Genomic DNA, 22,593 nt, shown 5'->3' on the forward strand with positions numbered 1-22,593 from the left:
CGTCATCTAGACTATACATGTAGTTGACCTGTAATAATTTTTTATTTAATTTTCTCACACATAAAATGAATCAGAATAGTAGGTGTAAACCAATAAAATAAAATATGAAAAATAAACAAAACAGCTTTGAGAAGGAAAATTCTATGTAGAAAATGTGATTTATCACAATTAAAAAAAAAAATGATGGCATTATTTTGAAGTACTGCTCTTTTGTCGCTCCCTTTTTTTCTTCATTCTTCCTTACTATGTTCCTTTATCGTTTGTTTCTTTGTTTTCAAATAGCTCATTGATTTTCAGAGTTGCTTTGTTTGTCCCTTGTTTAATGTATTCAAACAGATACTTGATAGTCCTTGTGTTGTTGCACTGACCTGTTGTACCTATAAAATTGAATGTATAAATTTGAATCCATGTTGTAAATTTAAAAAATAAATTTTATTACCTTGAATTTCCTCAGTATAGTATATGTTTCTACCAAACAGAATTATCTTTTTCTTTTTCCATATATGAACATTTGAAAATATAATAATTGTTTGAGTCACAATTGAAGAGGTATTGAAAATATTAACATGTTTGAGAAGTTATTAATGAATATTTTTTTTACAAATAAACATGTAATATTTAAAATTAAATATCACAAACCTTATTATTGTTGTTCCAAACATATTGCGTTGGAAAGTGAACATACGAATATCCATCAAATTCATTGTCACTTTGATAATCCATTTTCTTTGCAATTATTTTTCAGCCTAACAAGGAGTCCATTAACATTAAATAATTTACCTGTGAGGGAAAATTTATAGACCCAAAATTTAATAATAAGTACAAACGAATTAAAAATAAATCTATAAATAAGAAACAAATTTTGTTTGCAATAATAAATTAATCATAAATGTTGTATGAATTATCAATTATTTTCGTCAATGCATAAATCTATAACATATTGCTTTCTCTTCCTCGAGTCTTTTATCCCTTGACGGAGCTTTATCATTTCTTCTTCTTGTAGTTTTTCTTTCGCCCATAATAATAGTATTAGTTTACGTAGTTATGAGATTTCATTTTGTTGTTCTTCAATCTCTTGGCGTTTTTCATTCAGCTCCTTGTAGTTGAAGTCTTCAACTTCAAAAATGTTTTTGTCTTTTAGGTAATTGATTGCACTCCATGCTGCTGAGTTTTCAGACTTTTCTTTTGTAGTTGATGGAATTCCAGATATGGTTTCTGTTTTGGAGTCATCAAATATGGTAACCTGAGATATATGTAGCTTGTCTTCAAATTTTAAGGTGTAAGTTGCTTCTTCTATGTGAAGTGAATCAAGTATTTCCTCAAGCATTTTTTTTGTGACGTAGAGTATTTATATTCGTAATCCATATCCTGTAATATTTAATAATAATAAATATCAAAAAAATATATATCAAGGGTAAACTTATGATATTTAATATATTGTTCTTTAAATTTATGCACTTTACTAATTATGATTACACCCTTATGATAAGACACATACTTTTAATGTTAGCTAATGATAATTTACATTAATGTATTCGTTGTGAAAATCAAGATTTATTTTAGTTGAACTTGTTACAGATTGGACAAAATATAATTTTGCAGAATAGAGTTAGCCTAAGCACAACAGATACATAATAAGGTAATTATTTACCTGTACGATTGCTTTATTGGAATTATAGAATAGCCTGCAATATACAAAAGAAGAATTCGGAAACTGTCAAAATATTTTGATAAATTGTAGAATTTATTATATGTATAGTAGTTGCGTTTTCTAATAATACCTTTGTTTGGAGGAGAGAAGGTTTGGAGATTAGTGGAGTACGGTGTGTGTTTGTGATTTATAGTTTTTTTTTGGATAAAGATTCGTAAGTATTGAGATAGTAATAGAGTTCTAAGATTTCTAAGTCTCTCAGTCTTATGTTAGTTTTAGACTTTTAATTGTATAAGACTTCTAATTGTCTAAGAACTGAAGATAAGAGGATTAGGATAGCCTTCAAAGGCTAGAGATGGACAAATTCGAAATGCGTTAGATAAGGAGCTGTTAAGGCATTTTTTATGATGTAATCTTTTCATAATAACAATACGAATGTTGTAATTGTTCTTACAGAGTAGGCATTTTTAAAATGTTGGCTAATTGTTTTTTTCCAGAACTTAGTCTGATTAGTTTTAGTATCTTCCTTTCGGTAATATATGTGTGATTAAAGTTGAATGAGTTAACTTAGCTTGAACTCCTTTCGTGACCATGGTTGACTTGGACCTTGATATTCTTATTTGGCTGATTAAATTGACTTTAGTGAAAATTAAAGAACAACCCAAGCAACTGGGTGTTAAAAAACAGGATCGAGTCATATTAATCTGCTAGGGAAGGCATAAAGTTAACATTTAAGACTACAACGCGGAGTAGCCATTGAATCTATTAGATACCAATCCTTGGAAATACTCTGAAAGCAGATTCTAAGTGTTAGTGTAACTACTATAATGAGATCAACATACATCCATTTGATAAATTAGAAACTTGCCGCAAAGGATACCCCATGTTCAAACATTGACATTTTATATAAACCATCACAAGGATTGTGGTTCATCGACCATAAGTGGCTGTAGAACGGATTGCAGTAAAGATATATTTGGGTTACAATTTTATGGTCTGAGCCTTTAATTTATATATATATATATATATATATATATATATATATATATATATATATATATATATTTGTGGCCTTCCACAGATGAATACTTAACTTCGAGTTCTGGTCAGGTAAAATTGTAGAAAACATTTAGATATGACAATGAATGGTATATTCATCCCTACATATTAGACTGAATTTTTCCATCAATTTGAAAGGCATTGCGAATAGATGTACCTTTTATGACTGGAACTTGAAGCAGATTGCAAAGTACACATTGATTTTTAATGTAGTTTTGAACGCGAGGTCCTTGAAAAGGCTCATTTTCCAGTTATCTTTGAATGAGGACTTAAAATTGTTGAAACTCTCTAGCAACTTGGTTGTTATTACCAATGGATGAACTCCCAAGATAGACCCAACTGGCCAACGTACACAGTGTCTAAATGGCTGTCCAATTCTTTGACAAACATTATGGATGAATCTACTTCAGGTCTTCGGCGTTTAGGCAATAAAAAGTTTTGAGATAACATTAATGTAAGAGTTGGAATAGAAGATTTATGGGTTGTAATAGACTGAAGCTGGTGGTCCTTTCACTGAAGAAAAACTGCCAAAAAACAAAGGGCGATTAGGTCTGCTAAAGAACGAAAAGTAAATGTCCCAAGAAAGAGGCAGAAGTAAAGTATTTTATTCATACAGCAAGGAAAATATTTGTTATTCATGCCTACTCTGGTATGGATTTTATCCATACTGCTATGGATGCTAGAGATGGTCACTACTGGTATCGATCAATGTGAACTCCTATTGAAACTTTACTTTCCTTTCTTAGGTCCTACTGTTTACCCCAGCGTGGCGAATTGCACTCCTGTAGACCAATCACTTTGTAGTTTGTTCATTGGTGGAAACATGCATAAATATACCTCTGTATCAATACCATTTACTAATAGCCTTTTTCATCCAACTATTTCAAATTAGCAATAACGCTGAGAGATATTTATTGTTTTCATTTGATTTACTTAGGAGTGTGAGGTGAGCTATATGTAACTTGTGACTGTCATCTCTGGTTTATGAGAAGCAAGAAAATCTAAGAATGATGATGAAAATGCAGGTCATGCGTTTGCATTGTACTCACCTGAATCAATTTCTAGAGGAATGGTTTCCTCTTCTATCTCATTTAAAGGAGTATAATGTGGTTATTCATAGACTTTTATCTCGACTTTGTTGAAATTCTGTTGGACTACAATGAACACTCTGGCATTGGTGTTGCCTACTTGGAAAAGGTGAAAGGTTTTGTTTCCCTCTTTCAGCCAAAGAATGGTAAGGCTCCATTTCAAATTCCACCATGTAAGGTTTAAGATTTTCGCACATGGTCCCTTCATATAGAACAACGGGTAAAGAAAGAGATGGTATTCCAAAAAGATCTTTTGAACTTAATACTGCTTCTTTGCCTACTAATTTACTGGAAGCCAAAACGGTATAAACTGGGTGTTGGGTCTATTTTAAGGTTGTAGCTTGTAACAGATGCGAGCTAAGGTTTTTGCGAGTAGAATCGACGATTGAAGCTTATGTTATGGATGTTGGGTTTGTATCAATATGATGAAATTGGTGGTGATCTTGGTCAAAAGGGTTTTGATGAGGTATTTGACCAGTTTAATTCTGGTCTAAGCTTTGGTATTTGGTTACCTGATCTTTGGCTTTCTGCATAGCTCAAGTAAAATGTACTTGTTGATGGCTGAAGAAGAGAAATGTCAAAGAGTTGTTCAAGGTCCTATAGGAGCTCTGCAGTTTTTTCAAATTGTTGTTATGTAACTGTTTCTTTGGAACTTGGAAGCAACCCTCTGCTGGCCTAAAAAATCCATGATCAAGTCTTACGAATGACAGCTGGCCTTGTTAGTAAATCTGAGAAGAATTACGAATGATGGCCATGCATGTGACAATCGTCTTGCTTTATATATAATGTTTTGTACTACATTGTCCTCTGTTTCTTAGGAAGTTCAAATAAATGGTTTAATCTAAACTGAAGTCGGGATGGCATTTGCCCAAACTAAAAAACTTCTTTTTGAAGGGGCATGCGGGGGGCAGCATCCCAGTAGCTTGCAGCCAATTCGAGGAGGCCACTCGCAAGGTAATGGAGGGAGGCGAGGTTAGGAATTAGGAGCTGGCGTGAGGATTCCATGAAGACTACTTATGGGGTGCTTCACGCTAGAGTCTGGTCATGCCTCACTTGGTCTGCTGTCTGGGTTGGCTGTTCCTAATGGGCCTGGTAGTGTAAAGATAAAGAGTTATAACCATTCTGCGACTGCTAGTCCCTTGTACAGAGCTTTTGGGGTCAATTGAAAGTATGGGTTGAAGTCGGAGGTTGAGGATTTTGTTTGGAGTTGCTATGATCACTTTGTGAATAAGGGAAGTCTTGTACAGTTTTTAGCTTTCGTTTGTGCAAGGTTAGGGTGTCGCACTAAGTTGTTGAGTTTGGATAAGGCATGGCGGAAGATTAGATAGGGGAAATCTCTTGGGACAGCAGTAATGATGTTGGATGCTCTGGAGCAGTGTTTAAGGTATCCTCTTGACAATGTTTTGTCAACCATTACTTCCAGGGCACGCTTCAGCAAAGAGACTAGTTTCAGGTCCTATAAACCATTCGACGGAGTGGGGATCAAGCCTTTGTAGTTGTTAGAGATCAAGACTAAAATCAAGAGAAAATAGTTGTTGCAATGTAAATGTTTCTTTTTAAACTTCACCCTCACCATTTCTTTTAAATAACTCCCAGGCAAAGTGTGTTTCGACCCCTAAGTCGTACTTGTATCTAGGGCAGTTTGGCTTTGTGAGGGATACTGGGGTAGTTCGAGGTGTAAGGTTCAATTTTCGTAGAAAATGCTAAGTCTAAGGACTACAATGACAATAAATATGACAAACACGAAAACACAATTTACAACCATACATTTCCTCTATTTTAAGAGAGAGAGAGTTATCCATTTCACACTAAGCAATCTTTAAGGAGAAGTTCCAGAAACCACTAATAGGTATTACAGAGACATGTATAATGTACCTGACACCAATTCAACACACTTACTCCAAATTATCCATCAATGATTTTATAGTTTAACATCTATCCAACTAAAAATAACTACAGAATTACTGATATAGGATGACTATGTAAAACTTGGAAAGATGAGTAGCTCATCGCAATGAGGCAAAAGAAACTAACCTCATACATAAAGTCATTTACAGGCTCATCTTCAGGATATGAACCCCTTCCTCTACATGATATCTAGAACACAAAAAAGACTTTGGACATTAGAATATTTGGCAATCAAGTAGCAATCACGAAACCATAATAAAGACTCCTGAGAAAAACTGTACATAATATTATACTTCCACTGGTGGCAAAAATGAAAGACTACTTATGGGGTGGTTGACGCTAGAGTCGGCTCATGCCTCACTTGGTCTGGTGTCTGGGTTGGCTATTCATGATGGGCCTGGTAGTGTAAAGATGAAGAATTATTACCATTCTGCGACTGCTAGTCCCTTGTACAGAGCTTTTGGGTTCAAGTGAAAGTATGGGTTGAAGTCAGAGGTTGAGGATTTTGTTTGGAGTTGCTATGATCACTTTGTGAATAAGGGCGGTCTTGTACAGTTTTTACCTTTTGTTTGTGCTATTTGTGAATAAGGTAGTAATTTTTGTTACTATTTGTGATTTGTACATCTGACTTGTTGACGTCATTATGATATTGCTTGTTGATGATTTTTATTTCACCGTCTCATGCAGTGGAACGGTTTTCTATTTGAGTGAGAAACCCAATGGCGTTCTTGGCAGGATCATTGGTAAGTTATGCTCACGGGATAAGAACTTCGTTACCGAATCCGAGTTCACATACTTTACTGATAAAGTTACATGATCTGCATTGCACTAAAATGACTAAATTAGTTTATCGAGCACATAGCAAACTTTTACGTGAACGAGATTCTTTTCCCTTTAATACAGTTCGGATTATTTTAGTTCTATTTTTATTGGAGTTGTGGACTTGTGGCATCTATGTTTGTCCTATTAATCATTTCTACCGAAACGGATGAGTTTATCTATCGCAGGGATATCTGGCCGAACGCTTTTCCGGTGTTTGTTTGGGTGGCTTGATTACGCTTCCTGTCCAGGTAAGTTCAGTCTTATAGCTTGAGGTTTTATAATGTAGCTTTGCTTGTTGGTGTTTTGGAGGAGGCAGAAATTTGGTTAAGACCGATCAATATTTTCGCTAAATTTTATCTGAATATGGATACTCAGAAGGTTTATGAGATTCTTCTCGTAATACTGTAATAGAATTCTGAAGATTAGTGGGGAGTTGTATCTCGATCAATATTTACCGAGTCTGAGTGAGGTGGTCCCTTGGTGCTTGTTTATGAACCTATATCTTTTTTATCTCGAATTATTCACCAAGTTGACTATCGCAGCCATCTGGGTATGAACTGTATTGTTCATCCATATTGTTTCTCTTTAACTCTGGTCATTGATGAGAAAAAATGGCCTTAAACCTTAGTTATTGCGTAAGGTCTCAGTTAAGGTGCAATGCCAAAGATAAGTGTCTTAGCTATCCAATTAACAACCCAACCCCATCCTCCTTATGTGGAAACCTGTGTAATCACTGCCTTTTTCCACAGTAGTGTGACTGTGTCGTTACTTCCACCTCCTTTAGTTTATTCTTACATGCATCTTCCACCTTCACCATCTTGCCCTTCTTGCCGTACTACACACTTCCATTTCTAACCCAAAGACAACACTTGTAGGACCCATCATCTACCAGCCTATCAGTTCTCCTATTTCTCTCAGCATCACTTTCCCTTCCTTCTCGTTGAATCTTCCCACCCCTAATCAATTAGTTCCTCAAGTCCCTTTGAAAATGCTTTCCAGCATTCCCCACCATCATCCTCAGCAACACAACTGTGAAAAAATGTTTTACATGTTTCACATATAGCTCATTAACTTTTATCTGTACACAAATTGGTCACAGACAATCACTGTTCCATAACATATTACACCTACTTTAAGACACATTGACTTTGATATGTGTGTAGGTGTCTGACGTATATACGGAGTGTCCTACACGGGGACCTATATAAGTAGGACACGGGGACACAACTATTTAAAAATAAACATAGTACTATTCCTTAGTTACACAACTAATTCTTGGGCTCAAGACCGTACAAAACGCCTCCTTACTAATAAATAACCATGAAAGTGGCATATTAAGGAGTTGTAACTATGTTAATTAACTATTTTCTTAGTCTTTTAGGGTATAAACTATAAAGACACCCTAGTTAGAGATTGAATGCACAAAAACCTGACTATCCATTCTTAAAAGCTTTTGGATGCATTTACTATCTATGGTTGAAAGTTGAAACCCTATACAAAGAACAAACTTGAGTTTAGTAAGTAAGCCCTGCAACTTTATTGGTTATAGTACATCCTTTAAAGGACATATGCTTAGACATCACAACAGGAAGAGTTTATATCTTTAGGCATGCCATATTTGTTGAGAAAGATTTTCTATTAAAGTCTCAAACGAACATCCATCATACAACACCCATCTCTGACATCTCTTCGACACCTAATACTTCTATACCTCTGTTTCCACCATCATTCAACTCTAACACTTTTTCTCATACTTTTTCACATTAAAACAACAGTCCTCAGACTTCAAATACTTCACAAACTCCTATCACTGAAACTCAGAATACTTTTCTGACACCTTCTCAACCTTATTATTCTGACACATTCCATGACACACATTCTAATGTCATTCCGCACTCCCAATCATAATCTCATATTCATAATCAACAACATATCTAATCTGCACAACTTCCTAGTACTCAGGCAATAACTACTTCTCAAAATGAACATACAACTCATGTCCTACAAAATCAATCTCATCCCATCAAGTAGCACCAGCTCATATAACTCCTGCCACAGCAATTCTAGACACTCATTCTATGTGTCAAACTCACAAATCCTTATTTAGCTAAAAACAGCCCCCAACGGCCCGGTATGAAAAACACAATCCATAATCAATATTTTATTATGTCGCCTAGTCTATGACGTGGAAAATATAATGTAAAATCAATACACGCAACTGCTAATACCTAGTGGTTTCATTTTTATGCTAAGATGAAAGACCATTGAATTTTTAATTATATAGATAAAATGTTAACCAACCAACTATTGAAAACAATGAAAGTAGACTTTGCAATTTTAATATTAAAAATGACAGTTTCCATTTATTAAGAACTTGGTAATTTCCACAGCAGTTTCGTAACCAATGCATCATGCTTCAAAGTCATTGTCCTGTATTGAAAAAGGAATTAACATTAGTATCTAGTATCATCTATAAACAATGTACATCACCAATAATGGTTTTTTTTTTAAAGATGGGAAATTGAAAAGTTACCTTGAAATGCAAACTTTTGCAAGCTTTTTTGGCTTTTGGAGATTCATCTATCAAGGTAGCAGGCTTTTGGAGATACTGGACTAAAGGCGGTGTGCTCTGTAATGTTCCAATTGGTGGATGAGTGCCACATGATTGGATCCCACCATAATTGTGTTATATGTGTGCGTGTGTGTGGTGTTGTGTTTGTATCTAATAATGTGGACATTGTGCAGGTACCTGTTAATGCTAAAAAAAGCAATCAAGGAAAATGTTGTGGTGGCTGTCACTAATTTGTATGATGGCTTCTTTTTTCGTCGCCATGAATGCAAGTTAGGATCCAAGCAGAAGAAAATGGAGAAATTCTAAAAAGGAAATCTAGAATAGCTTAGAAAGCCAGAGGATGCAACATAGGAAATGTACTGATGGATAAGGTAATTCTAACTAACCCATTTTCTTTCTTTTTCCACCGTTAGAGTATTGTCATCATGGTGGTGGTGGTCAAGGAGATGCTTCTAGTCTGAATTCTATTGTACTTTATCATTCCATTACCCGATTTGATTTATTCTTTTTTATTGTTTTTTCATTTATTCCAACTATTAAATATCTGAAATCATAATAGTATTTACATAAATAAGTTTGAAATCATAATAGCATACATACGAAGAAAAACCAAATTAACTCGTAAAGGACATGTAAAAATAGAATTATTAAGAAAATTCAAATGTCAACTTATTTTCTCCATTGTTCATTGAAGAAAGTCATACATACGAAAACAATCTAACATCTTCCAACTGAATTGTTGGCCATTATTCGAATAACATATTGGCTACGAATCATGCTGCATCAAACTAAATTGTCGGCATCTATTCCAAATCATTGTTCTGCATATTGAACGAAAAGTTTTTCAAAGTAAGTTATTTTGTAATTTAAAAGTTACATCAAATTGTTTAAATAATATTTTGAACACAATACCTTTGATTATGGAGTTTCCAATTTTTTTTGGTTGGAGAGATCTCATCTGTAGGATTCTTGTTTTTATTTTTCTTTTTATTTGCTCCTTTTTCCTGTATTTTGGCATGTACAAATTTAAATATGAAAATATTTGACCAATGGTTGTAAGGGAAGTTAGTTTAAAAGATAAATACCTACTCGATGATTTGAATGTCTGTTGTGTCAGTTTCTTCTATGTTTTCCTTATCCATTTTTCCTTCTAAGATATTGTTTACACTAAATGTTGGATAGATTTCATGCATACTGTACTCATTTATCACAACTTTGAAGATGTATGTCTTTCCAGTGTTTTTCTCTAGTTCTTCTTTAATTTCATCCCAACTATTGCCCTGGATTGTAGAAATAAAAATGCATTAATATAAATTTCTAAAAAAAATTTACTTGGTATCAATAAAAAATTGCATATATACTCGCCTTTAAACTCATCTTTTTAATTTTGTCAAATGGTTGCTGCACTATGTCTTCTGCTTTATTTCCAAAAACAACAAATGGTGTTTGATTTGTTTCATCTTGCACACAAAGTTTAAAATAGTACCCGTGTATAAAGAGAACATAATTAATTAGATTAGTAACATATAAACATAATTTGATTTTAAAATTTCAATTTGTTTACCTCTCAGATGGTTTATTGTAAGTAGTTTTACAATCCTTGCAGTATAGCTCATCCCCGTTTTCCACATGTTTGACAGTACATAATTGGCAAGATTTGTAATTCCAACGATTCCCAAAAAGCTTTATAAATTTTGCTTTGCAAGTAAATGACTTATGCTACAAATAAAATGATTTATGTATCAGTATGAAAAACATAAAATACTAATTTTTTTTAAATCTCTTCTAGAATCTTTATTTCAGACTAACCTGGTTGCATCTATCTCTGCCTAATTGAATTAGGTCAGATATGGTTACCCTGTCTTTACTAAGTAGTTCAGAAATTGTAGTAGGTTCACCCTCTTTGTCTACCTCAAACTATACTTTAAAGTTACCGGTATCAAAGCTGCATCAAAATAGTTGGTTTGCATAAATATTACTAAAAGAAGTAAAAAAAAAAAACAGCTTATTCAATATTCGAGCTATTGGTATATTAATATACATGCCATTTTAAAAGCATTTAGCTTCATAAGCAATAACTCATAACTTTAGCTTCTAAACCTTAATTTCTCTTTTCAAACTCAAACTATATATGCATGATGATGAGAAAAAATTTAGTACGGTAATATAGTATGCATTCACAAATCTTAAGCCAGCAACCTAATGTATTTATAGTATTTTACCGCTTTTTCATCTCATTTGATTGAGGTATATCCAAATTCAAGTATATTTGAGTTGCAGATGTGACTGTTGCTTTAAAAAGCTCTGCGAACACATATATAAAGAAATAATAAGATTAGATAATAGTTAGTAATAAATCATTAAATAGATAAAATTGGATATAAAAATATTTGCATACTTCCGATTCTTTTCATATATAGTGATGATAAAATAACAATGACAATTCCATCCGAATTCTTTAGGTTTGCAAATCTTTTGGAGTTTTCACCCCATAAAGCAATCTTGATTTCATAGTTCCTGTAAAAATAATTAGTAATTAGAATTCATAATCACTGCAAAAAAATAAAGTAATTATGTTTAAAAATTATTTTTTAAATTCAAAAACATTGTGTGTTACCTTTCATTCATTAGTGTGACTTCCCTGAAACCATACGGGCTCTGTGCTGAAACTTTTGTCAAAAGTCTGATAAAATCTAGTTTTTTTAAATTAATATTAGTACATAATTTTTTTTTTGGAAAATAACATTATTCAATCAGTAACATACCAACTGTGTTGAATGCATTGATGTAGTCTTCTTTTTTTCGCATGAATTCTTCAAAATCAACAAATGAAAACTTGTATTGTCTTCATTTTTTTCCATCTTCCTTTGAAACAGTTACAACTATATCTTTTTTAAAGGAAATGGTGAAGTTGGCCTTCACCGGCTCATATTGAAATTTTGCTGCCTTAACCTCAAAATTTTCAAAACAATAAATTTCTCCTTGTTTGATTACTTTTTCAAAGGAGTTTTGGATTTCCTTGTCGATTTTAGAGTGAATTTGATTTTCCTGTAATGACACGGTTTTAATACAAATATGTTAGATAATATAGGGGAAAAAACCTGCTATTAATGGAATATTTATGGATAAAATTTAAGAGAGATAGTAAATTGTTTATGTTCAAGAATGACAATAAATTGTAAACAATAATATATTGAAAACATATCATGACTTGACTCTAATAGTAAAATTAGATCAAATAACTTTTACCTTTTCATCAATCAATATCATCTCAATTCCAAAAACTTTTTCTATATACCTTGCTATCCACATTCTGCTTACTCGTGTTATTATTTTGCAAGATGGTGAGTAAAGGTTAAGCTCGTGCAAAGTCTTGCACTTCCTCACCATATCGTCTAATCTCTATAGCATAAAAAGTGCTTCTACATTAGTCCTTTCATCCATGTGTTTTTTCAAACATAGCTCAGGTTATTGAGAAGTATATATATATATATGTATCATTATTTAGTCACGTTATACCAATGAATAATCACAGATCCTATCAGATAATATACTCATATTCTTATATACCCCAGCCAAATGACAAAGTGGTGAAACCCAAAATTGAGCATACTAAACAAATATAACATAGCCGAAACAAATATGAAAAGTATAACAAAAAATATATTATCAGCTACATACCGTGAACACGACCAATTTAACTCAAAGTACTTTAAAGTGCCAAGTTACCAGCCAAGAAAAAATTAACATAGCTAATGCTCCCACATAGATAGAACAGTAAAGTATTATTCGTACCAAATGGTGGCTAATCAGGCAAGAAGTAAGAAGCTACATAACTGATCTACACTGGCTACATAATGGTGGTTAATTATATTGTTTTTGTTTATCATTTAGTCTTAAATCTCCACAACCAATATACATCAGATGCTTCCATTCTTAGGCCGTCGTCTTATAAAGTGTAAAAACTTAAACCAAACTTAGTGAAAAATATAAAGCTACCAATGACACACACACACACACACACACACACACACCGGGGTTTAGGATAAGCCATATCTAAACTAAGTACGATTACTTAAATTATCAAAAGAAATTGAAACGATTAACTCATTATGTGCATTGTGTGGACAGATATATTTAACGATTCTACATATTTTAATATAATAAACATGTACAACATAAAAAATGTCAGTGGAAAATAGACAGTAGAACCTTACTTGAAAGGTGCTACACAAAACAATAAATATTCTTCAATAATGTTTAACTTCAACCAAAATTTTCTAGCATAATAAACACACAAAATTCGTTCACAGGCGGAGTGATTAACTGTAATGGATGCTTGCATTACCCTTGAAGAATATACTAACATGTACATCCATTACCCTTGCATACTAGAGTGATTAACTTAGAAATAATTAGAACTATTGTGCAAGCACCTTTACATGTACATCGACAAACAATCATATATGCACACTTGAGACGATCATGTCGAAAAAGTAAACTTGCTTGTACAGCACTGACCGTTGTACATGCATAATCAATATTGGCTCTTGAGACACATTTGTGTAACAAATTAGACGTTTCAAAGTGGAAAAAATGAACCTAATATTCAAAGCTAACAATCTGATAAACCATAAAGGCATGAACCTATTGTTAATCAACACTATTTGACAATATATGGTGTCTTTGAAATAAATAAATAAACAAAAAAAGCCCTCCATATTTGAAACCAAATCCAAGTACAATGATGACCTCTCCATATTTGAAACCAAATCCAAGTAAAACGATCAATGGTGTATTATTATGGTAAGCAATGCTACAAAATTTTGATACATCATTCAATTGAATGAAACAAATATAAAAGGGGGAAAAAAATGAGCAATCAAAGTCTAGAAACAAAATCAATAAATATATCAAATCAAAGAAAATCCAAAATGGATTATTAAACATTTTGAGGTATGGGTTATTGGGGTTAGAACTTAGAAGCTAAAAGACCTTGTGTATGTGCCTTATGTTGCTTCCCATTAATAGTTTTCTAATCTTATGTTGAACGGAAGCATGAGTTTCATATATAATATAAAGTTAATTCAGAGTTGTGATTGTAACTGTAGTCAATAAAACCGTGTAATATATATTCATACAATTAATTGCGTGAAAATAAATTCTTGACTACTAAATCATAAATCAGTTACAGGATCAAAAGAACCCATTATCATACCTTTTGCAATATTCTGGTAACGTGCTCGCCTCTTCCGCAACTCGATACCTAAACAAAATAAAGGAACCAAAATAAATAATTATGAAAAGAATTCATGATCACTTTGCATTTTCACTGGTATCAATCCACCGTCATCCACTTTTACTGATTCTAGAATGTAACTAATTGCTTAGACAATCAAATTTTGGAAAAATATAAACAATCATTATAAGATATACGAACTTAGTGTTGCTAAATAAACTTGTAAGTACTAGGGGTGTTCATCAAAAGCCGAAAACCGAATCGAACTGGCTCGAACCGGCCAATTTTTTCGGTTTTTTGTAGACCCGATTTGGTTCTCGGTTCCTAAAAGTGAAAACCGACTGGGTCGGTGCGGTTCTCAGTTTCATGTCTCGGTTAACCAGTGCCAACCGAACTGAACCGTGTTTAGTTCATACCCTAAGTTTTGTTTTATTACAATTTACAACCGTTGGATTAGAACTTAGAAGTCTAATCCTACAGAGTCTAATCCTTCTCAATCACGAAAAAAGGCTTCGACAGTTCAGCTCACCTTCTCCATCTCCACGTACTCTCCATCATTCCACTTATGCCAACAAGAGAAAGAGAACCATTACAAGTAACTCTTCACTAATTATTCACTCTCTAAGTCTCTATTTCTCTTAAATCTTACCAATTTCTATTTGATGGCCTAATATTTCGTCCCCTCTCTCTTACTTAGATTCATGGATTCTTCAATGAAATAAACCAGTGTGGAAACACAAGCTACTAATGTGACACTTCAACCTGATGTATCTAACGAGAATGAGGTAACTGCTGCAAAGCGAAGAAAGAAGACAGATACGTCGGATGTATGGAGTCACTTCACCAAAGTTGAAGGTAGTGTTCCTTTAAGTTCTACCTGTAACTATTGTAAGACGTCATTTAAGTGTGATTATGTTATTAATGGGACTTCCAGCATGAGGTCTCACATTGCTAGTGTTTGTAAGAAATACCCAAACCGTATAGCAAAGGACTCGAAGCAATCGACATTGACTTTCAAACCCAAAGAAGAAGGTGGACATGAGCTTGTGGCCCTCACATTTAGTCAAGAGTCTTGCGTAGAAGCCATTGCCCAAACGATCATTGTTGATGAGCTTCCATTTAAGTTTGTGGAGTGTGAAGGGTTTTTGAACTTTTGTCGAGTTGCTTGTCCACGGCTCCATGTCCCAAGTCGCACAACAATTACTAGACATTGTGTAGCTTTGTACTTGGAGGAGAAAAAGAAGTTGAAGCGTGTCTTGAAAGGTCAAAAAATTTGTGTTACGACCGATACATGGACTTCTATTCAAAATATTAATTACATGTGTCTCACCTCTCATTATGTGGATAGTGAATGGAAGTTAAAGAAAAAAATCCTTTGCTTTTGTGTAGTTCCAAACCATAAAGGTGAGGCCATTGGGAGGATGGTGGAGAAGTGCTTGCTAGAGTGGGGTATTGATAGTGTTTTGACTGTTATATGTGATAATGCAAGCTCGAACAACGTAGCCATTGATTGGTTGAAGAAAAAGACTAGTCATTGGAAAAATATAGTCTTAGAGCATGAATTTTTACAAGTTAGATGTTCGGCTCACATTTTAAATCTTATTGTTCGTGATGGCTTAAAAAAATTTGATGAATCAATTGTTAAGATAAGGAATGCAATAAGATATGTAAGATCATCTCCATCTAGATGGACCACTTGGAAGAAGTGTGTGAAAAATGAAAAAATTGTGTGTGAGAAAAATGTATGATTAGATGTGGCAACAAGGTGGAACCCGACATATGAGATGTTGGATGCGGGGGAAAAATTTGAGAAAGCATTTGATAGGCTAGAGGATGAAGATGTTGGATATAGGAATTACTTCGTACCAATAGAGATTGAGAATGAGGATGATCTTGATGATGAAGAAAGCACGAGAACTCCAACCACTAAGCGTAACATTGGGCCTCCGGATGTTAGGGATTGGAAGAGAGCTAGAATGTTTGTTCAATTTCTTCAAGTTTATTTTGAAACAACAAACAAAATTTCTGGTTCTAACTATGTCATTTCTGATCTTTTGTTTAATGAGCTTATCATTGTGAGGACAAGTTTGAAAGATTTATGTGATTCGGCTGATTTATCCTTATATGATATGGGTTTAAGGATGGTTGCAAAATTTGATAAGTATTGGAGCCCCGAAAAGATCAATCCCCTACTGTTGGTTTTAGTGGTTCTTGATCCTCGCTTCAAATTGGAATATGTGAGTTTCAGTATGACGGGGCTGTATGGAACAGCCACTGTTGACTCAATTGAAAAGAAGGTGAAGAACACACTAGTACGTTTGCATGGATGGTATGTTAGCAATGGAAAGGGCTCAAGCACAGCACCACAACATGAAAGTGAGCCTATTGTGTCTAGTGATCTAGCTACGAAATGGATGATGCATAACATGCAGGGAAGTTTAGGGAGTATGTCTGAGGTTGACAAGTATTTGACGTCGACTCTTGAAGAACAAAATATAGAGGAATTGTTTGATATCTTGGGTTGGTGGAAAGCTAATGCCTCCAACTATCCCATCTTTTCTCTCATGGCTCGTGATTTGATTGCCATTCCGGTGACTTCCATTGCGTCGGAGTCAGCTTTTAGCACAGGAGGCCGTATAATTGACCCATTTCGTAGCTCTTTGCGACCTAACACAGTTGAAGCCCTCATTTGAACTCAAAATTGGTTGCGAACTAGTGCGAAGCCAATTGATCTTCAAGCAGCAATGCGAGAAATAGAGCAATATGATGCAATTGATTCAGGTAATATTATCTGAAAATAAATAGTTTTTTGCACTCCTAACTATTAGTTATACAACTGTTTTATTCTTATTTTGATCGCCTATGTAGAACTGTTCCGGCGATGATTTCAATTCCCGGAGTAGGTCCGATTGAGGGTTTGAGTTGTCTCTTTTGACTTTTGGTAAATAAAACTCTCCGAAGTTTTTTATAACTTGTTTGCATTTGTGTATAATTGGAATTTGCTATGGTCACTGATTATGGTTATTTAACTGTTTGAAAGTTATTATTAGGTGTAGAACTAAGGATGCAGCAGATTTTGGATCACCTTTGAAGCTTGTTGCTAACTTACTGGTGCAAAAATGTAAAGATTTCCCAATATGGCAGTTTTTGGAGTCATTGTTGGGATGGTTGCTGATTTACTACAAGGAATATGTGAAGATACAGTGATGAATACGTGAAGATATAACAGTTTGATAGTTTTTGGGACCATGATTGGGGGATCATATGTAATAGTTTAGACTTTCTTTTGCATGTTTCTTTTGCTCATCTACCACTTTTGGGTGACTGGGGGATCATATGTAATAGTTTAATTAGACTTCTTTTGTATGTTTCTTTGACTCTGCTACATATTGCCTTGTATAACACTATATCTCTTATAAGTGGACATGTTGTTATTGCAATGCTTGAGGATTGTACAATTAGGTTGTGTGATTTCGACACGGAGCATACTTGTGTATTGCATTCACCTGAAAAGAGGATGGAACGTATTTCTTCTGATACGAAAGTTCATCTTGCTTTGACACTTTTACAACCTGTTGTGTTTTTTGGTTTTCATAGAAGGATGAGTGTGACAGGTTCGTTATTGTGATTGGGAGTATGTTTAAGAGATATTCTTTAAGGGTAATAGCTGTTTCTGATTTTTTTAAAATCCCATGTCCTAAAACATATTTGTGACTAGTTCGCTTTCTTCTTTTCACCCATTTACTCACCTCTTCATCTACAAGTCAAACATCTCGAGTTGCAGGCATGTGAGTACATATAGGTTAGATTTACTAAGTTGGTACACACAATCAATGAAACAAAGAGAGGAAGTGGGGCTGTTATCATTTTGGAGCTTGGGATCCTACAAACTGTATTTTGCATATTGACATTCACTTTTCTATTAAATTGAAGATAAACATTTTCGTCCCAATATTAGTTTCTGTATGGATTCTATTAAACTGGTAACTGGTTTACTTGCTCATCCACATTTCGTCCCTATATTAAATTGTTTACCTCATTTCGTGTGCATGGATTAAAGTATTGATCCATACGCATACAATCTTCTGGATAAAAATCAGTATCCTCCAATCATCAGAGCTCACGAGCTGACTCGTCAGATTCATATTAACTGCGCATTTGTTATGTCAGGCACTCTTTTTTCTTAGGGATGGTAGGCAGAGTTAAGTTTGATTTACATGTTCCCATTTCATCCTCGAGTGGCATAATAGTGCCTCTGCCAACTGTGGGGTTGGCTGTTTTCTATGGGTTTATGTTGATACACTGGTTGACTTTAGCGTCACCATTATGGTATTTATTGTATTAGTAAAGAGCTTTGTCCCAATTCTCTTAGTTCAATCCAAATTCTTGCGCCCATTTCTCTGGTCCTTTTCAGGGAAAGCAATTCCTGATTTCCTGGTAATAGAGTTATAGAGATGTCATTGCATTGTATTTGTTGCAAGGCCACAACAAGATCCATGTATTACATCGTGCTAAAAGTGTTCATGGAATAAAGAAGAACATCCAAAAGTCTTGAGCTGGTAAATTTATAGTCCCACATCGCCCAGACTAGAAACAATAATAACATTACAAGTCTATAAATATATGGGCTTGGTTAGTTAATCAACTATTGGGCTTGGTGCAAATCAGGCCTTAAGCTGGTAAATAAGCATTTTTGAAAAAGAAGCCTAAGCATCGGTTTATAAACCGAACCGAACAGAATTTACTGTTTGGTCTGCACCCGGTTTTTGTGATCCATCGATTTGTTGACGGTTCTGTTTTTTAGGAACCGAGTACTAACGGTTCGGCTCAAAGTTTTATCTAAACTCGGACCGAGCCGAATTGTAGACCCCCCTAGTAAGTACTACTATTTGAAATTCAAGCATTCAATCGAGCAGGATTTATATCAAATAAGACTGATAAGACGCAAGAATAATTGGGGTCATGGCAAACACAAAAAAGCCAAAACAATATTTGTAGGGTACTTTTGAATAGTTCAGAATTTACCTTTGAATTTGTAGGGTAGGCTCCTTTTTTTTTGTGCTTTATGTTATATAATCGTGATGGATTTATATAGGTTTAATATTAAGTTGATTTAGAAGTTTTCTTGTTATCGAAATCTTATGTTAAAGTAATTGTATGTTTAATAAAAGACTTCATTACAGATTAGATTAGTCTTTCTAGTAGCTATCCTTAATTCTCTCATATATTGAACCGATTGAGTAGAAAAAAAGATAAGCATTAATAGTAATAGAGTCTTACTAAAAAACAACATTAATAGTAATAGAGTCCTATTAAAATTGTAAGATTTAGTTAGAGATTATGTTGGTCTATAATAATTTTGTGCCCGATTGTATCTTAAAACAGATAAATATTAATAGTAATAGAGTCCTAAAAAAAACATTAACAATAATAGAGTCTTACTGTAAGATTTAGTTAGAGATTCTGTTGGTTATAATTTTGTGTCCGAGTCTGATAAAGTTGGACATTCAGGTGTGATTTGTGCCGTATTCATACTTGCTGCCAGTTGTAAGCTTTGAGCCAATAACATAACAACCTCTCTTGCTTCCTCTCAGTCTCTAGCTTTTTCTTCCTAAAGGATGCTGCTCCATGTACTAATTAAACCCCTATGGTCCAAAGAAACTGCTGCTTTTTGCTCTTTTGCCTGGGACTATCATAAATATGGCCTTGGTGCTATCATGCTCTGTGATGTCCTTTAAACGAAGTTTCTTCCTTTTGCTCTGTCGGTAAATTACATTTTCTACTCTTGGATGAATCACATGTCGTCAATAATTTGATACTGAACATTTCAACAGCAGAATTCGGATGTCAAGTCCTAAAATGTTGGCATCTCTTTCTATTTTAAGCTGTCTTGTTTCTATTCGGATGTCAAGTCCTAAAATGTTGGTATCTCTTTCTATTTTAAGTTGTCTTGTTTCTACAGGTTAGCAATCAACCAAGCTTCCAAATCCTGATTTTTCTCCACCACCTCCAAGCCTTCCAACTGCAATATCTAATGTGGAATCACCTAAGACCTGGTCATTAAGCAACTAAGACAATCCTTTTGTGTTTCTTGTTTAGGTTAAGAAACATTAATAATTAAATATATCATCGTCTCCAACAGACCAAAAAAACCACTGGGAAAACAAAAAAATGGAAATACAAAGAATATAAACACCAAAATCGTTAACTTCATAATAATGGTAGATTCAAAATTCATATAGAAAACCAAGTAAAAAGGCTACACCACTTAAAGTAACATAGAAGTTGTAATGAACTTTCTTGGAGTAAATCAACTACCTAATATCCCCTATAAGGTTCTCTTGCATTAAAGAAGACCAAAAGCATAGTAAGGATAAGTTATTAAAAAGTTAAAAAACACCATAAGGTATTTTTTGTTTGAAATACAGTACCTTCCTCAGATTGCTTGAAAAACTTTTTTATACACAATGTTTTGTGTATATCCTTTTGGCTCATCATCTTCCCTTTTGATTAGAAATTTTAGCCCCTGTCTAGATGTCGTTCTTGAAACAGCAACATATAACTACCTATGTGTGAAAATTGGACGTGGTAAATAAACACCAACATGGTTGAAAGTTTGTCCCTGACTCTTGTTTACTATCATTGCATAACACACTTTGATGGGGAATTGTTTCCTCTTGAAGACAAAAGGCCACTTTGTGTTAGTTGGAGATAGGACAATTCTTGGAATATAGACAGGTTCACTTATGTTTGTACCTGTAATTATGAATTTGCTTATATGATTGTAAAGTTCCAAATATAATTGAATAAAAGAATATTTACTGGATCACGTATTTTCTTACCCGTTATAATTTTTGCTTCAATAACTTTGGATCCCATCCTTGTCACAATCAACCTAGTTCCATTGCAAAGCCTCGCACTCTGATTCAAATTCCGCATTAACATTATAGGAACACTAACTTTCAGCTCAATGTTAAGGTTTGGTAATCCAGAAAACCAAGAGTATTCAAAAATTCTCAGGAAAGAGAACGCCCCTGTTCGTGAGACTTTCCTCAAAACAATGAAGTAATAAGATAATAAAAGTTAAAAACAATTATTTATATAACTACTTTTTTTAACGTGCTAACCTTCTATAAGACAAAGTGTGTCTGCACTCAAGTAACTTTGTAAATCTCCTGGAAGTGATGAAATAATGTATGAGTTGATTTCATCAACTGTTTCATTCTTGGGGGCCAAGATGCTTCTTTCCTTGAGGTACTTTATAGAACCGTGATTGTTTGCAAAATTTGGATAAATATTTGAAACAATATCTTTAATTGAGTCTTCTGATTCAGGAATAAGAAGATCATCTGGAATCTGTATCCATGTTGGCTCGATATCGTTCTCCATAGAAATTGCTGGCAACTTTTCGTCTCCTAGATCTATAAGCCATTTGCTGAAATCTTCTATATAGCTAGTTGTTTCTGGATCAACATTGTCACTTTTTAATCTCATGTTTTGAGTCAGATGAAAAACTTTACATTCTCCCCAGATTTTAGACCTGTCAAATAGAATTAAAGATGGCAAAATTAAAAATTGCTCAAGGTTACTAAATGAATTATTTGATAAAATTAAGATTGTTTGATATATTCAAAATGGTACCTGTTTATTGAAGCGTCAACAATGTCTCCTCTTTTACCCCTTGGAATAACTGGCAAAATTTGTCTGAAGTCTCCACCCATTAAAAATGTTTTGCCGCCAAAATATTTGTTATTTTCATCCATTATGTCTTTTAAAGTTCTGTCGACAGCTTCGAATCCGTGCCTATGAATCATTGGAGCTTCATCCCATAAAATAAGATCTGCTTTTTGTATTAGCTTCGCCAGTTCTTCATGTTTTGAGATTTTGCATGTCGACTCTTCACTGGTAGGAATTTCAATATTGAACCTAGAATGTGCTGTTCCCCCACCTGGTCGGAGTAGTGATGCTATTCCATAAGAGGCAACTACAAGAACAATTTTACCTTCAGATCTTAGCTTTGAGATGATAGTTTTGTACAGATACGTCTTTCCGGTTCCTCCACTGTCATAAACAAAAAATACACCTCCATTCTGTGAATATACTGCTTGGGTGACTAACTGGAATACTTCACGCTGCTCAATATTAAGGACTTCATGCATTCTAATGTATTCATCACGTAGTGAACGACAATCATAGTCAAGTTCTCCTGCGATCAGTCTATTACCAGTTGGCATCTGGTCTTTCATATTTGGAA

The 22,593-nt window shown here is 34.1% G+C and overlaps 1 protein-coding gene and 1 long non-coding RNA gene across 2 annotated transcripts; both read right to left on the reverse strand.

Annotated features, from left to right (window-relative positions):
* Window positions 1–10,919: 10,919 nt before the first annotated feature.
* Window positions 10,920–11,606, reverse strand: LOC147512870 (uncharacterized). Its single transcript, XR_015217488.1, has 3 exons — window positions 11,499–11,606; window positions 11,323–11,404; window positions 10,920–11,045 (listed from the first exon to the last, which is right to left on the reverse strand). It is a non-coding gene; the product is annotated as an uncharacterized LOC147512870 (long non-coding RNA).
* Window positions 11,607–21,461: 9,855 nt separating this feature from the next.
* Window positions 21,462–22,585, reverse strand: LOC147512871 (ATP-dependent DNA helicase PIF1-like). The gene is made up of 2 exons (XM_086598808.1): window positions 21,981–22,585; window positions 21,462–21,879 (listed from the first exon to the last, which is right to left on the reverse strand). The coding sequence occupies exons 1-2, from the start codon at window positions 22,583–22,585 to the stop codon at window positions 21,462–21,464; spliced, it is 1,023 nt and encodes a 340-aa protein (XP_086454934.1).
* Window positions 22,586–22,593: the final 8 nt, after the last annotated feature.

Source organism: Coptis chinensis, chromosome 3 (genome assembly GCF_015680905.1).
Source record: "Coptis chinensis isolate HL-2020 chromosome 3, ASM1568090v1, whole genome shotgun sequence".
NCBI classification, from domain to species: domain Eukaryota; kingdom Viridiplantae; phylum Streptophyta; class Magnoliopsida; order Ranunculales; family Ranunculaceae; genus Coptis; species Coptis chinensis.